We start from the raw sequence: 16,935 nt of genomic DNA, 5'->3' as shown, positions 1-16,935 counted from the left end.
AATATGATGATTTCGCCTTTGTTCTGCAAACTAACCGATCATCATCAATAAATGTTTCCCATGCATTCTACACTTGGATTGTCTCTCCTTTTATGCATATGAATTGTGGTAGGAGACACACCTGCACACATACACTTCTTTGTGGGGGCAGCTCCCCATTGTCCTCTCAAGGGGGCTTCAATGTCGTGCACCTGTTCCTTAGTCAGCCACATGATGACGACAGTTACAGTTTTCCTCTTCTTCTTTGATACTTTCCTCGAACCATCATTACTATTGGCAAAACAGTAGGTGCATTTCTCAAAACACTTTACAAATTGCAAAACTCAACTCAACTCATTATATCTGTACTATTTCTATTGTTCCTCTAAAAGTATGAACACATTGTACAAATGTAGCGAGTGTTACAGTAGCGGTTGTGTTGGTGAAAGGCCGAAAAATTAATCCAGCGGAGTCATTCTGCTGCACTTGAAGCGTCATTATTGACTGCCCGTGTCCCGGCAACAGTGATTCTCAACCACAGGGCCAAGGCCATGGTTGGGGCGCGAGCGCCCCCTACAGGGCTGCTGCTGTGCGAGACGCTCGGTTTTAATTAATTTGCCTCAGGCCTCATTCCATTGACTCGAGAGCTGTACAATAGTGATTTTTACTGTAACCATGCAAGTTCTTGAAAAGAAAAAAATGATAAAGAAAGTGATGCGGTTTAAAAAAAAAAACTGTTCATGAAACCTGTTTTTCCAATTAATTTTTATCGTGATACTTTCATTTGCACTTTACTCATACCTTCTTCACAGTTTATGTTGAAATACATATAGTTTAAAAATACATATTTAGACATTATTTTATTACATATTTTTTATTCCGAATTTTATTCATGACGTGTACAGTTTTCCCGTTTTCTCAACAGTTTGTGCCAAGCGCATTTTTTTTCCTTCTTTCTTTCTTCAGTAAATTTGATGAAGGTCACTTGAGCATGGTTGTGCTGCTGGTTGGACCTTTAGGTGATGATCACATGGTTTCATGTCATTTCACAAGGTTTTGGTTTCCTTACGTGCCACAACACTATGGATTCAGTTCAATTACTTGACTGGGCCCATTTGTTATGGAAAAGGTGGGGCCCGAGATCCAAAAGGTTAAGAACCCCTGCCCGATACGTCAATTCCAACCCTCGGCAACACCACTGCGAGTAACAGGATACAGTTGGAGGTCGCTACGCGGTATAGTTGCCTCCGAATGGTACATATTTTACTTTGAAAAGCGGAAGCTTGTGCTTTTCAATTGACATCAACTTGACATCCACAATTCCTCTGCGGAATTCGGAGTCGCTTCCAGTTGAATTGGACTCCTTGGACAGAGAACCAGGTCCGAGCAAATCAACAGCTGGACTAGTACCGACGGAGGGGATCTGCCACACCGGGAACAGGATCCGAGGTAAGACACCTGCCTGGGATGCGGGGGCGTGCCCTGGACCCCATCAGCCCACTTTATGAGAGCACTTTGATAACTGGACAGATCCTCTCCAGGGTGCATGGGACGTGGAGATTTATTTGCTCCATCGTCGCGACATCGACGTGTGACCAGCCTCTCTGATCGCGTGAAAACATTCGCAAAAAGGCGCGGAGTGTAACGGAAAAATCAGTCATTTGAAGTGAACGGAACCGTGAGGATGTTGGAGTGTTTCCGCTGAGGAAAACAGCGCCGTCGTCCCCGACAAATCTGCGCGCGTTAATACGAACCCACAAACGTGTTAACGTGTTCACATTCAGTTGACGTTTCAGTGCAAACCCCCACTTCCGTGGCACTAGTTCGCCACCTTGGTTTGTCTTCTGATTCTCCAAAAATAACTGGACAGAGAGAGGAAGTCTGAGCCAAGTAACTTCCCTCTCAGTGATGTCACCTTAAACGTCCTGTTTACAGCTCCAAGAACAAGTGGCGCGCTTCTGTTCTGAGGGTGTGTGTGTGTGCGCGCGCGCGTGTGTGTGTGGCAAAGCTCAAGTTTCTGTTTCTGACAAAGTCATACTTTTGTTCCCCGCGCCTCCACAAACATTTGCGCAGGTTCCTGGGACATTCCACTGGGGTGTGCGCGTGCGCGTTTTGCCATACTTGTGACTATCAAGTTTTGACAAACCACTCTCTTGTGAGGGCATTTTGGCCAGTCCTCACAAGGTTTTAAACATCATTAAAAGTAGTTTTTTTTTTTTTTGTTGTTTTTTTTTTAACAATTGGACTTCAGTTTGGCCAAGTCCTGGTTCAGGTTAGCCATGTGCTTTGGATGGTTCGGTTTTGGGGGAGAGGCTGAGGAAAGGGTTAGGGAAATGAGAGGTCTCCACAAAACATAAGAACATGAAAGTATGTGTGTAACTGGAAGTTGGGTGGGTGTGTCGACCTTCTGTGTCTTTATCTGCATCCTCACTCACTTCCTATGTCCCGTGGAGATGTGGAAGGCTCTCTCTCTCTCTCTCTCTCTCTCTCTCTCTCTCTCTCTCTCTCTCTCTCTCTCTCTCTCTCTGTCTCACACACACACAAATGTTTGTTTCAATATTTTTGTGAGGGCCTGTCCTTCCCCAGCCTCTCACCCTAAACCTAACCATCCAAAACAAATGACTCACCTTAACCAGCACTCTGAACCAAACTGGAACCCAATTGTAATGAATTGCTTTTACTGAGGTTTTAACCCTAAAAACCTTGTGAGGACCGGCCAAAAAAAGGTAGTCACAAGTATGGTAAAACACGCCCGGACACACACACACACACACACACACAACCTTGTAGGGACCTCTCCTTGCCATAACCCTTTCCCCAGCCTCTCTCCCTAAACCTAACCATCCAAAACACAGGGCTCTGAACCAAACCGACACCCATAATGACCTAGTTATTTTGACATTTTAATCCTCAAATTGAAGCTTAAACCTTGTGGGGAGGTGCCCACAAATGCATAAGTAGGTGTGTATACCAGGACCACGCACACAACTCTCTGATTCCCCAGCATCCTCCTCATAGTATTTCCCTTCATTCATTGATTCATCCGTCCATCATGTGTTGGCTGAAAAGCATGTCAGTAACTCTATCGAACATTTTCAGATGCGCTCCATTGGCGCCCCCTGTCGTTTGGGATAAACGTGGTAGTTGAACCTGGAGGAGTGAACTTTCGTAGACAGGATGGTTTTTGTGGCGACGCTGGACCGAAATTCCACAGTTGAGACATTTCTGAGCGCCATCCACCTGGAGAAGTGAGTCGCCTCGTAAGATCAACTCTCCTCTGACACGGTCCATGCCCACCACCATGGAAATGTTTTTTTTTTTAATCTCAGGTATGTGGAGACATTTTGCAGGGCTGGACTCCTGCTGGCTGGTGACTTGACCCACATGGACCATGATGCTCTGGTGAGTCTGGGAATAACTGCCACAGGACACAGGAAGAGAATTTTGCGATCAGTCTCTTACATATCGAGATCTGCTCAAAGCGCGCCCTCGCCCCGGGAACGCTGTCAGTCAGTGTGTGGCGAGCGGGACCTGGTGACTTTTGAGGCGCTGAGGAATAGCTCAGCCCCTGATCTGCTGTCCATGTTGGTGACCTCTGACTCCAGTGGGACCCTTGGAAAGCCGGTCCCTAAACCTAGAACTGTCTTCAACCGGCGCCGCACCACACCTGTCCATTTCAGTTACCCAAGACTTTCCGAAGAGTCCGTCAGTTTGACTGACAGAAAATGTTTTAGCACAGAGGATTCTCCCTCTGAAGGAGTCAAGTGGGAAGTGAGCCACCAGCAGGACCCCAAGTTGGGGTCACCTCTGGTTCCTCCAAGACTGCAGAGCAGTGGTCCATCTCGCCTGTACCAGTCTGCTGAAGCCACTGTGCCCCAAAGTTGTCGTGGCAACTCCATGGAGATGGTCTCAAATGAGATTTACTGGGGAGCGTCCGGTGTGAACAGTGGGAGGAGTCAGCAGCTGGCACCCCCTACTCCACCTCGACCGACAGCTGACAGGAAGTACGATCGGAACAGGTACCAGCTTCTGTACTATGACTGGCTCACTTCAATAGCTCACCCTGGGGTTTTGTTCCTGCAGTAGTGGAACTCTAAGCAGAAGTTCTTCGGGATCTCTACCAGGTCAGTCTTCCACATCAGATGCTGCTGAGGCTAAAGGGGTGTTCCTGCGGCCCCAGATCCAGCAGCAGGTAACACATTTTCAGTGTACTCTGCTCCCACAGAAGACCCAGAGCCGGTCATTAGTCCGTACTGTGAGTCCACGTTCTGCTGTAAAACCAAGGTGAGGCCTGCGCCTGGCCCTCAGGGCCGTGTTCCCACAGTTACTTTGAAAAAGTAATCCGACTACTGATTACTCCCTCAAAAAGTAGCTTAGTTACTTTACTGATGACTTGAATTTAAAAGTAAGTTAGTTTCAAGTTACATTTGGCAGCCGACTACACCTCTCATTGCCTAAACAATATCTTTTATGTCAATTTTGAGGTTGGAATTCTTGGGGGTCCAGTGTTTTTCCATGTTTAGAGTAATTTTTTTTTAGCACAATCTCAGTTATATGAATGTACAGTCAATGTTTTGCTTTGACAAACTATTCATTCGAGCAAAAATGACAAGTATGAAAAACAAAACAAAGTGATACCTTGCCATTTATATAATAAAATGGAGGGAATGCCGCATTATTTTTATTATTATTATTTAACTTTGAGTTTTTCTTTTACTACAAGGCAAAAGTTTAGTAAGTCTCAGTGTGTCACTTCTCCTGTTGGCCACCTGGAGGCAGTAGTTGCACTTAAGTGGCTGCTGTTACTTCATTTTACTTCTGACTTTTGAGGGAAAAGCAACATCAGTACCGCAGAAAAACCACCAAAGAAAAAAATCTATAAGACTCTAAAAATCTATCATAAGTGTCGTTTAACTTGATCTATGAAGAGGATTAAAAAAACAGGTACATCGTTTTTGAGTCCGCACTTTCGACACATTTGCGAGGCGACTTTATTTCGCTCACTTTAACCGTTGATTTCTGCGCATTGGTGGACCCTGCAGGGGTTCGTACTGTCATCTATACATTTTCAGCTAGAAACGTGCAACTCTCTCCTCACCCCTCTGTTTACAGCCGTGTAGCCGGCAGCATGTTGAAACCGCGACTGGCGTGTCCCGCACATGACGTCACGCCCAACGGCGCAGTCATTTAATATTTCGCTTCCCGACAACGATAGTAACAACAATAGTAACGCACGGTGACTTAGATAAGCAACGTAAATTGGATTGCTTCGTGTTTTACTGGTGTTTACTCGTTACTGAACATGGTTGTGATATAAGAGTCAGGCCTTACTAAGTGACTCATGACTGGCATCACTGCCTCAGGGTGACGCTAAACTCCTCATTCAGAAGCAGAAACAGCTTGACTTTGCTTGTTGTGCAGCGACCACTGAGCAGCCAGGAGAGACGGAAGCGTGAACACGCCGAGGAAGGCGAGTGAGTAAGAAGTCTGCGATCACATCAGTGTTGCGGTGTTTTCCTGAGGGCTGAGCGGTGGATTGCTCTCTCCAGAAACTCCCCAGGTTACAGCAGTCTTGGGGGGTTCCCACCTCCTCCCTTCTGTGGCCTGGATCAGGCCCTGCAACCCGATGAAGACTTGACTATCTCACCGTATGCAAGCTTTACCTGTGAGGGCGAGCAAGCCCCGCCCATCATCAGCGGCTGGCTGGACAAGCTGTCACCACAAGGGTGCGCGTTTCAGCTGGTCACATGACAGCTCAGGTCTAAACCATGACATGTCATGTGATCAGGAGACAGGTGCAAATGTGTCTTCTTCTTGTTGTAGGAATTATGTTTTCCAGAAACGCTTCGTGAAGTTTGACGGAAAGAATCTGATGTATTTCAGCAGCGACAAGGTACACGTGACACACACACACACACACACACAGCAGCACGGACGCACACACGCCTGACGCCTGCTGTGTTCCAGGATGTCTACTCCAAAGGAGTGATCCCATTGGATGTGGTCCAGACGTCCCGCCCTTCCAAGGAGAACAAATTTGAGATAGTGACGAATCAGCGCATTTTTGTATTCCGAGTGGAAAATGAAGGTGGCGCACACACTCACAGGCTCATGCACACGTGTGGGGATGCCTCCTGATGCATGTGTGACCACGCAGAGACGAGGGCTCGCTGGGTCTCAACCATCCAGGACCATGTCCGGGACCAGCTGGTCTGGGGTCGGAGCAGGTTCAGTTGTCAGAAACACGGTGCTCTGGAGCTCAAGGGAACCAAGTCCAAGGTGTATGTGGCGCTGAGCGACGAACAGATCTGGCTGTACAAGAACGAACAGGTGAAGACGCGCCAGTGTGTGTCCCTGACCTGGGTTGGACTGTTCCCTCACATGGTGCTGTGTCTCAGTGTTTTCGGAACAGAATCGCGATCACACTGATCGAAGCTCGTGGAGCCACAATCCGGGACGGGAAGAACAAGAGCTTTGACTTGATCACTCCATACAGAACCTTCAGGTCTGGTACCACCGATGAAAGTGCTCTGATTCCCGCTCAATAAACGTTCCTCTCCAGCTTCACGGCGGAGACGGACCAAGACAAGCGGGCCTGGATGGAGGAGCTGCAGGACTCCATTGCTGAGACGCTCTCAGACTATGAGGTGGCTGAGAAGATCTGGTCCAATCGCTCCAACAGAACCTGTGCCGACTGTAGATCTCCAAACCCGGACTGGGCCTCTATCAACCTGTGTGTTGTCATCTGCAAAAACTGCGCAGGTACAAGCCCCCACCTCCCTCTCTGCCCTCTGAGCCTCCTCACCCTGAACCCTCCCTCTCTGCCCTCGCCCCGAACCTCCTCACCTTGAACCCTCCCTCTCTGCCCTCGCCCCGAACCTCCTCACCTTGAACCCTCCCTCTCTGCCCTCTGAGCCTCCTCACCCTGAACCCTCCTTCTCTGCCCTTCTCACCCTGAGCCTCCACACCCCAAACCCTCCTTCTCTGCCCTCCTCACCCTGAACCCTCCCTCTCTGCCCTGTGTGCCCAGGTCAGCACAGAAGTTTGGGGACTATGGTGTCGAAGGTTCAAAGTTTAAAACTGGATACAAGTGTATGGAGCAATGAGATTGTACAGGTAACGCACACACATGGGTTTGTCTTTGTATCTTATTGAGGACGATCATTGCCATAACCCTTTCTCCGGCCTCTAACTATCCAAAACACATGGCTAATCTGAACCAGGACTCAAACTGAAGCCCAGTTATAATGACCCATCTTTTGAAGTCTTCACCCACAAACTGAGGCTTAACCTTGTGAGGTCCAGCCAAATGTCCCCACAAAGTCATACAGTCCTCACAAGGATAGTGTTTTGTCAAGAATAGGTCCCCACAAAGCAGGATAAATAACCCCCCCACACCCACACACAGAGTGTTTGTCCATGTGTGCAGCTCTTCATCATGGTTGGCAACGACCGGGCCAATGAGTTCTGGGCAGCTCATTTGTCTCCGGCAGATGAGCTCGGTGTGGAGCCCTCTAGTGAAGAGAGAAAAGAGTTCATAAGCCATAAGTACCGGGACGGACGCTACCGACGGGCCCTCGCCAAGTTCTCCTCCCAGGAGCAGCTGCTGAAGGTGCCTGTCTGGAGGCGCTCTCCATTGGAGCCGGCCGTCTGTGACCCACTTGTCCCTCCACAGGTTCTGTGTTCAGCTGTGGCTGAACAAACACTGCTGAAAACAGTCACTCACATGTTTCTGGAAGCTGGGACTCCCACTGACCCGCACAGTCATCAGGTGGACAAGCAAATGGACCGCTTCTGCTCAGGTGCGCACATGTACAGGTGCTCACGTATGATCCCCGTTCTGCCTGTAAAATGTGCGTGTGTGTGTTCAGAACCAGGGGTGTACGACGAGATCACACAGCCTGTTCTTCTCTCCGGATTCCTCTACAAGTCCAACTGTTCGGGTCGAGTGACGCTAACCCGGAAAACCCGAGAAGGTGGGACGTGTCTGAGGTCTGCTGTGAGTCAGCTGGTGGAGCTGAACTGAACTTGTGTGAGTGTGTGTGTGTTCCAGACTTTCAAAGGTTTTGGTGTCAGCTGGGCCAGTCTCTGCTCCTCTACCAGTCGGAGACATCCACTGAGCCCAGCCTGCAGATCCCAGTGAAGGACATCCTGTGTTTAGGTGTCAGCCGACCTGACTGGAGCCACAGTGGCAGCTCCAATGGCTTCATCAACAGGTGAGCTGACCTGACAATGATGGACTGCTCCACCTCTGATCCTGTCTCTCCTGCAGATTCAGATTCACCTTTGAGCTGTACCTGTCCTCAGACAGGTTTCACCAGTTTGGACTGGAGTCTCTGGACGCCCTGCAATCTTGGACCAGAACCATTGGGAAGGTAGACGCACACACACACACACACACACACACACACACACACACACACACACACACACACACAAACATACTCTCACCAGGATAGATTCAGATTGTTGTTGTAAGTCACATCTGACTTACGACCTGCTTGACTAAGTTTTTGGTTTGGTTGGAACAGATCCTGGTCGTAAGTCAGATGTTACTTGTTTATATATATATATATATATATATATACTGTAGTCTATATATATATAAACAAGCATCAATTTCACCCCACAAGGTGAAATTGATGCTTCACCTTGTGGGGTGCTGTGTTTTCCCCTAAATTGATCCTCACAGGGACAGATAAGCTTAAACACACATACATGCACACATTTGTACCTCTGTCTTTGTGGGGACCTCTCATTGCCATAACTCATTCCCCAGCATCTCCCTCTGAACCTAACCATTCAAACCACATGGCTAAACCAAACTGGTACCCAATTAAAATAAACTACTTTTAACCTACTAAACCTTGTGAGGACAGACCTCACTAAGCATAATGTCCTCATAACATGGTGGCTTGTCAAGACTTGGTACTCACACACACACACACACACACAAACACGTGCACGCTTGCATTATACGTGTATGTCACCATCATGTGTGTCCCAGGCAGCAACACCTCTCGGCTGTCACTGCCTCTTGTCGCGGGAGTTTGAACGAGTGGGTCTCCTGCGATTCCGGAACATGTTGGACCCTCAGCAGTGGAAGGAAGAGTTTTTTGTCCTGCAGAAGTCCAACTTGTTCATGTGTCCCATCAGAACCGGCGCTGCAGAGGACATTATCAATCTGAATCGCTTGCAGGAACTGAGTCAGTGCCACCGCCTGATTTTGGGCTCTTCTGGTGTCTTCTGGGATTCAGGTTCTGTCGTAACTCTGTGTGTGCAGGCGTGGGGACTGAAGGAGATGAGAAGAAAGAGGTGCTGATTCTGGTGGAGCGAGGAAGGTGAGCTCAGTGTCACTCATCAGATCTCGTGTCTCTCGGTCTGATACTGTGGGCTCTTGTCAGAACGCTTCACCTGCAGGGGGCTGGTCGGTCAGACTTCTCTCTGTGGTGCTCAGATATCCGCCGTGCAGCCGGCGGCTCGGGGAACACGCTGCGAGACCAGCAAATGAGCCGTAATGACATTCCCATTATTGTGGACCGCTGCATTGAGTTTGTCACGCAGTACGGTGAGTTTGGGTCAGGTCCATCTCCTCCATCCTCCATCAGACCCTGAATATTGTGCTGCTTCTGTTGTGATTCTCTTAGGTCTGGGCCATGAAGGAATCTACAGGAAGAATGGAGCGCTGTCCAGAATCAAGCTACTGATGGACGAATTCCGCCGTGACGCCCGAAATGTGCGGCTTCGGATCGGGGACCATTTCATTGAAGATGTGACAGATGTCCTCAAGAGGTTCTTCAGGGAGATTGAGGATCCTGTCTTCATGTCCCACTTGCACCCCCTGTGGCAGGAAGCTGCAAGTGAGTGTGAGGGCTGGGGACTGGAGATGATCCAGCTGATGACCGGGTTGCTGGTTCTCTTCTCAGAGAGTCCGCAGAAGGCTCAAAGGTTGGAGCGATACAAGGAATTGATCCGAATCCTTCCTCGGGTCAACAGGACGACACTGGCGGCGCTGGTCAGTCACCTGTACAGGTGAGGAAGTGTCCTCTCCTACAATGACCAACTGGACGGATCATCTGACCCAGTGCGACTTTCAGGGTCCAGAAGTGCGCTGGACTGAACCAGATGTGCACCAAAAACCTCGCGCTGCTATTCGCTCCGAGTCTCTTTCAGACGGACGGGAAAGGCGAGTACGAGGTGAAGATTATGGAGGACTTGATAAACAACTACCCCTGGCTGTTCGACGTAAGTCCTTTACTGGAACCCAGAAACCCTGCTCTCTCTGCTAACTGTGTCATCACTGCTAACTCTGACATCGCTGCTAACCCTGTCATCACTGCTAACTCTGTCATCACTGCTAACTCTGTCATCACTGCTAACCCTGTCATCACTGCTAACTCTGTCATCACTGCTAACTCTGTCATCACTGCTAACCCTGTCATCACTGCTAACTCTGTCATCACTGCTAACTCTGTCATCACTGCTAACCCTGTCATCACTGCTAACTCTGTCATCGCTGCTAACTCTGTCATCGCTGCTAACCCTGTCATCGCTGCTAACCCTGTCATCGCTGCTAACTCTGTCATCTCTGCTAACCCTGTCATCACTGCTAACCCTGTCATCACTGCTAACTCTGTCATCGCTGCTAACCCTGTCATCACTGCTAACCCTGTCATCACTGCTAACCCTGACATCACTGCTAACTCTGTCATCGCTGCTAACTCTGTCATCGCTGCTAACCCTGTCATCGCTGCTAACCCTGTCATCGCTGCTAACTCTGTCATCACTGCTAACCCTGTCATCACTGATAACTCTGTCATCGCTGCTAACTCTGTCATCACTGCTAACCCTGTCATCGCTGCTAACTCTGTCATCACTGCTAACCCTGTCATCGCTGCTAACTCTGTCATCACTGCTAACTCTGTCATCACTGCTAACTCTGTCATCACTGCTAACCCTGTCATCACTGCTAACCCTGTCATCACTGCTAACTCTGTCATCACTGCTAACTCTGTCATCACTGCTAACTCTGTCATCACTGCTAACCCTGTCATCACTGCTAACCCTGACATCACTGCTAACTCTGTCATCACTGCTAACTCTGTCATCGCTGCTAACCCTGTCATCACTGCTAACCCTGTCATCGCTGCTAACTCTGTCATCACTGCTAACCCTGTCATCACTGATAACTCTGTCATCGCTGCTAACTCTGTCATCGCTGCTAACTCTGTCATCACTGCTAACCCTGTCATCGCTGCTAACTCTGTCATCACTGCTAACCCTGTCATCGCTGCTAACTCTGTCATCACTGCTAACCCTGTCATCACTGCTAACTCTGTCATCTCTGCTAACTCTGTCATCACTGCTAACCCTGTCATCTCTGCTAACTCTGTCATCTCTGCTAACTCTGTCATCGCTGCTAACCCTGTCATCACTGCTAACCCTGTCATCACTGCTAACCCTGACATCACTGCTAACTCTGTCATCGCTGCTAACTCTGTCATCGCTGCTAACCCTGTCATCGCTGCTAACCCTGTCATCGCTGCTAACTCTGTCATCACTGCTAACCCTGTCATCACTGATAACTCTGTCATCGCTGCTAACTCTGTCATCACTGCTAACCCTGTCATCGCTGCTAACTCTGTCATCACTGCTAACCCTGTCATCGCTGCTAACTCTGTCATCACTGCTAACTCTGTCATCACTGCTAACCCTGTCATCACTGCTAACTCTGTCATCACTGCTAACTCTGTCATCACTGCTAACCCTGTCATCACTGCTAACCCTGTCATCACTGCTAACTCTGTCATCACTGCTAACTCTGTCATCACTGCTAACCCTGTCATCACTGCTAACCCTGTCATCACTGCTAACCCTGACATCACTGCTAACTCTGTCATCACTGCTAACTCTGTCATCGCTGCTAACCCTGTCATCGCTGCTAACCCTGTCATCGCTGCTAACTCTGTCATCACTGCTAACCCTGTCATCACTGATAACTCTGTCATCGCTGCTAACTCTGTCATCGCTGCTAACCCTGTCATCGCTGCTAACTCTGTCATCACTGCTAACCCTGTCATCGCTGCTAACTCTGTCATCACTGCTAACCCTGTCATCGCTGCTAACTCTGTCATCACTGCTAACCCTGTCATCGCTGCTAACTCTGTCATCACTGCTAACTCTGTCATCACTGCTAACCCTGTCATCGCTGCTAACTCTGACATCGCTGCTAACCCTGTCATCACTGCTAACCCTGTCATAAAGTCGCAGTTATAAGTTCACACTAACCGGCGCTCCTGCAGCGCAGTTTTGAAGAGCTACCGCTTGAGGTCGCCGTTTCACTTTTGTATGTATCTTGAGCCCCGTCATTTGGGGCCTGGTATCATCTTTCCAGCGGTGACAGTCGTGTGTGTTTTAGATCGATGAAGAACATCAGACTCAGATTGACTTGGAGGTCAGTTTGATCACCAGCTGGAAGGACACACAGGTACACACGCAGGCCAACACACACACACACACACAGAATAACATGGGTGCGCGTGTGTTCATGTATAGCTGTCTCAGGCGGGGGACCTGATCATCGAGGTGTACCTACAGAAGAAGTTACCCGACTGTTGTGTCACTCTGAAGGTGCGTAGCTCTGCCGACAGTGTGTTTGGTCTCCTCTGTGACAGCTCTCAAACGTGACCTGCAGGTGTCGCCCAGCATGTGTGCTCAGGAGCTGACCAACCAGGTTCTCTACCTGAGGAACATGTCACTCGGAGAACCGCATGCGTGGATGATGTTTGAGGCTGTGGAGGACGGCCAGCTGGGTGAGTGTCACCCAACCAGACGTGCAGCGGTTAATCTAATCGAGAGTCGTCCTCTCAGAGCGGCCATTGCGGCCTAAAGAGAAAGTTCTGGAGCAAGTGCTTCAGTGGTGCCAGCTGCCTGACCCAAGCTCCGCCTACCTAGTGGTGAAGAAGATCCCCAAGATGGACGGCGTGGACGTCCTCTCCTGTAAGAAAGCAGACAGTATTGAAGTGTTTTGGAACGTGTGCAGATGCTGTTGTGTGTCTGCAGTCTGCCGCAGTGACGTCATCAAGGTGGGCGTGCTTAAGTTCCGTGAAGAGCCTCCAAAGTTCCATCAGGGAACCAAATTCCAGGAGAGAATTTTCCAGATCAAAGATCGTAAACTGCTTCTGCTAAGAGACAAGAAGGTTGGTCGATCTCTGCTCCAGCTGTCGCCCTTGCTCGTCTCCTCTGGATCATGTGATCAATGTGTGTTGGGCCAGAGTCTGCGTCCTGAGAAAGAGTGGAGTCTTGACAACATGAAGGTCTACATGGGGATCCGTAGGAAGCTCAAAGCTCCCAGCAGGTCGTCTGACTCCCACTTTTCATTTATCTGACGCTCGCACAGGTAACCCTCTGACCCTTCTCTCCACTGCCACAGGTTTGGCCTGACAGTTGCGTTGGACCGACATCAGCTGTGAGTGGGTGGGACCTCGGGGGCCCCCTGGAGGCAGGACATTGACTGTTCTTTCTGTTCTCAGCTTCCTGTGCTGCAGCGAGGAGGCTGAACTCTGGGACTGGATGACCTGCTTCCTCAACGCTCACGTGAGCTGCTGCCCCCTGCAGACTGAGACTGCATGGTCCTAAAGCACCACTGCTGTTTCACAGATTGACGACTCCACCTTGCCGCCGGTGCGCCGACGTTCCACCTCGCACCTCCAGAAGCAGAAGTTCGGGACCATGCCACTGGTCCCAATTCGAGGGAACGACAGCAACCGTGGGATGCTGGCAGCCAATCAGACCCTGGTCAGAATCTGGGCCTTCTGTTTCGGGACCTTTTGCTCCCTTCACTGCGGTGCAGTGCCTGTGGAAGCTGCCGGGTCTTTTTGTAAATGTATCATGGAACATATGGTCGAACTCGATGGAGAATCTTCAGGCTAGTGTGGCAGGGTTTGGCCTCCCGCAGACACATGGAGTGAGTGAGGGTGGCGTGAATATCTCTCCGTGCTCAGTTCCGTGTGCTACTACTACTACTGTGACCCTACACCTTCAGATCCATCTTCATGCAAAGTTCTCTGAGAAGAGACAAGATGCCCGAATCCTTACCAAACTGTAAAGTGCAAGATTGATCAGTATAAAAATGTAAAGTGGTATTTCACAAATACTAACTCCAGCTAACTTGAATCTGGCTTGTCTTCCAGAGGAAGCTGCACGACAGACGGACTCTCTCCATGTTCTTTGTGAGTTTCTGTTTTACGTTCCCGTGTTCACGTTCAGTGACTCATGTTCCGTTTGTTTCAGCCCATGAAGGTCCAGTCTGATCCTCCAGAGGAGAGTGAGGACAGTCCGAAGCATCCGCCACCTCCTGAGCAGCCAGAGACTCCCGAACCACCAGAGCCCCTTTACGAGGAAGTCGGGGACTTTGGCCTTCAGGTCCTCCGGTCCCTGGAGACCAGCTTTCTGTCTGGCGTGGTGTCAGAGACCCAAGAAGTCCTGGACCACCTGCAACTTGTTTCTGTGAAGCCCAAGCGGACTGTGGAAGACCCGCTGGATGGAGGGCCGCCGGGAGGATGCACAACCTCACAGGAGCTGCTGCTACAAGAGCTGGAGTCGGCTTTTGGGAAACTAGAGGAGGCAGAGCGGCAGCAGGAGGTGCAGCAGGATGAAAATACTTCCAGCAAGTGAAACTCACTGAAATAACTCAGCTGGATGTTGCTAGATTTTTACTGACAAAATGTATTGGTTTTTTTTTTTTTTTCAATTTTCCCGTGGTAAACATGACACTGCACCTAATGTAGGTCTATGAAATCGTACAAGAAAGTCGAATTGAATCGTTATTCCTCTGATCTTTTCAGCGCGCTTGACATGATGTAGCTTCCTGCGCGGCCACCAGAGGGCAGTCCGCTCTTTCTGGTGACGCTTTTCCGCGGTTCTAAGATTCTTTTAACAACTTTACTCGCTTCATTTACTTACTTTAATCACCCCAAATTAAAACTATGTGCTTGATGTTTTTTACTGTAATAAAATTTTGAAAAATGAAAGTCTCTAAAACTGGAAACTGCGCAGTTTGACAGATCCGAGTGTGACAGTAAACGGACCCCTGTTTTTTAATGCCTTGGCACTGAGCCTATATCTGAAACGGAACATGAACCTGAGAGAACAGAAGCGAGCGAAAACCACCACCATCGGATGTAAACACCTGAAGTGGGCGAACCCCTGGAGCCGAGCGTGAGCGGCCCACTGGAGCACAACCAGCCCGAGGGTCTGTGAGGAGCTGGGCGACCCGCAACCATCTGACCTCTCATCTGCTGATCCGAAAACGGATCTCCCCGGCACGGACGCTTAAGTGACTAAATGCCCGGAGGTGACTCGCGCGCGCGCGCGCAAACACCCTCGCACGCGAACGCGCAGCGAGAGAGAAGCGCGTGCGCGAGTGCACAATGGCTTGGACAACAGGTTTATACACAAAATCACTTCCAGTCACTGCTGTATCCGTCGGGTCTGTCCAGAACCACGAGACCGCTTATCAAGCTCAAAACTCCGTAAAGTTGTCAGGTGTTTCTTGACTGTGTTTTGGTGCGAGAGGTCAAGGGTCGCTCAACAGAGTGCAGTGTGGTGAAGACACACAAACACACTCTTTCTCTCTCCAGTGAAATGTGACCTGACTAAATCTCTGCACATTAGTTATTGCCTGTGTGTGTGTGTGTGTGTGTGTGCGTGTGTGTGCAGATGTCTTGCTTCTTAATTTGCGTAGAGCGCAACAATTGGCTCCATCTGTCCCAGTTTCTACTTTCCCCCCTCCGAAGGATCACCTCTGTGCCCCCTCCCCTAAATCTCCTCCCAAACACACACACACACACACACTGCCGCTGTTAGTGGTGGATTGAAGTCCAATCTAAAAGCTATAGGAAAGTGCTTTAGAGTCTGAGGAGGCAGTTTCACCCAACCCCCCCCACCCCATCCCACCACCACCACCGCCTCGGGACCCACCCTGGGGCCTCAGACCGGGATGGAGGGTTAGAGGAGGGACAGATGGATGTCAGGCTGGAAAAGTTACTGATAATATGATTAGTCTCCTGGACACTTATGTCAACCTTAAAGGACGAAGTCCCACGATAGATATAGCATGTCAGTGCTGTTGTGTGTGACGACAGTGTACGATGAAGAATAACGTATGAACGCTCCATCACACCTGAGTCGTGAGATACCACGGGTGAACTTTGTAGTTCAGCAATTTTCCATTCATTGTTGACGATTGCAATATCTACTAGCTCTGATTTTTTTTGCGCATTATGAATTAGAATTTAATTTTATTATTGTTCACATTGCTCACAAAACGAAACACACAATCAGAAAACCAAACATGCAGTCGCCTAAACAAAACACAATCACAAAACAAAACACAATCACAAAATACATACTCACAAAACGAAACACACAATCAGAAAACAAATCACACAATCAGAAAACTAAATACACAGTCACCTAAACAAAAGACACAATCAGAAAACAAAATACACAATCACAAAACAAAACACACAGTATCCTAAACAAAACACACAATCAGAAAACGAAACACATAGTTGCCAAAACAAAACACACAATAAGAAAACAAAACACACAATCACAAAATAATACACACAACCAGGAAACAAAACACACGTCGCCAAAACGAAACACACAATTACAAAACGAAACACACGTTGCCAAAACAAAACACAATCACTAAAACATAACATACAATCACTAAACAAAATACAATATTACAAAAACAAAACAATCGCTAAAACAAAGCACATCATCACAGAACAAATGACCAAGTGACTACAATTGTGACAAGGAAGTGGTTGTGTGAGCGTTGGAAAAACGACAAAACGTTATTGTCGTTTCAGCTTATGGTATAGCTGCTGTTGGGCGACGGAATGGGATGGGAGCCAAAATGTCAAACTGGTGAGTTGTTTGGAA

The 16,935-nt window shown here is 48.9% G+C and overlaps 1 protein-coding gene across 4 annotated transcripts; it reads left to right on the top strand.

The window, feature by feature from the left end:
• Positions 1–1,326: 1,326 nt before the first annotated feature.
• On the top strand, positions 1,327–14,996 carry arap3 (ArfGAP with RhoGAP domain, ankyrin repeat and PH domain 3). Of its 4 annotated transcripts, XM_053879622.1 has the most exons (35): positions 1,327–1,428; positions 3,079–3,227; positions 3,309–3,998; positions 4,063–4,103; positions 4,205–4,263; positions 5,401–5,453; positions 5,529–5,705; positions 5,803–5,872; positions 5,947–6,067; positions 6,137–6,309; positions 6,378–6,484; positions 6,542–6,741; positions 7,010–7,095; positions 7,409–7,591; positions 7,655–7,781; positions 7,851–7,955; positions 8,033–8,195; positions 8,252–8,354; positions 8,987–9,185; positions 9,263–9,320; positions 9,384–9,547; positions 9,627–9,839; positions 9,906–10,011; positions 10,077–10,224; positions 12,398–12,466; positions 12,535–12,609; positions 12,674–12,791; positions 12,850–12,978; positions 13,042–13,178; positions 13,254–13,336; positions 13,412–13,447; positions 13,512–13,575; positions 13,639–13,776; positions 14,172–14,210; positions 14,272–14,996. In XM_053879622.1, exons 2-35 carry the CDS (start codon positions 3,157–3,159, stop codon positions 14,653–14,655), a joined length of 4,689 nt encoding a protein of 1,562 aa, XP_053735597.1. In that variant the 5' UTR covers positions 1,327–1,428; positions 3,079–3,156; the 3' UTR covers positions 14,656–14,996. The 4 variants fall into 4 exon arrangements, with proteins under 4 accessions (XP_053735597.1, XP_053735598.1, XP_053735596.1 ...); XM_053879623.1 differs by having other exon boundaries at positions 9,136–9,320; XM_053879621.1 differs by having other exon boundaries at positions 7,655–7,955.
• The last annotated feature ends 1,939 nt before the right edge of the window (positions 14,997–16,935 follow it).

The sequence above is a fragment of the Synchiropus splendidus genome, chromosome 11 (genome assembly GCF_027744825.2).
Source record: "Synchiropus splendidus isolate RoL2022-P1 chromosome 11, RoL_Sspl_1.0, whole genome shotgun sequence".
In the NCBI taxonomy this organism is placed as follows: Eukaryota; Metazoa; Chordata; class Actinopteri; order Syngnathiformes; family Callionymidae; genus Synchiropus; species Synchiropus splendidus.
Note: the sequence above shows the minus strand (reverse complement) of the source record. Positions and strands in the feature narration are given on the sequence as shown.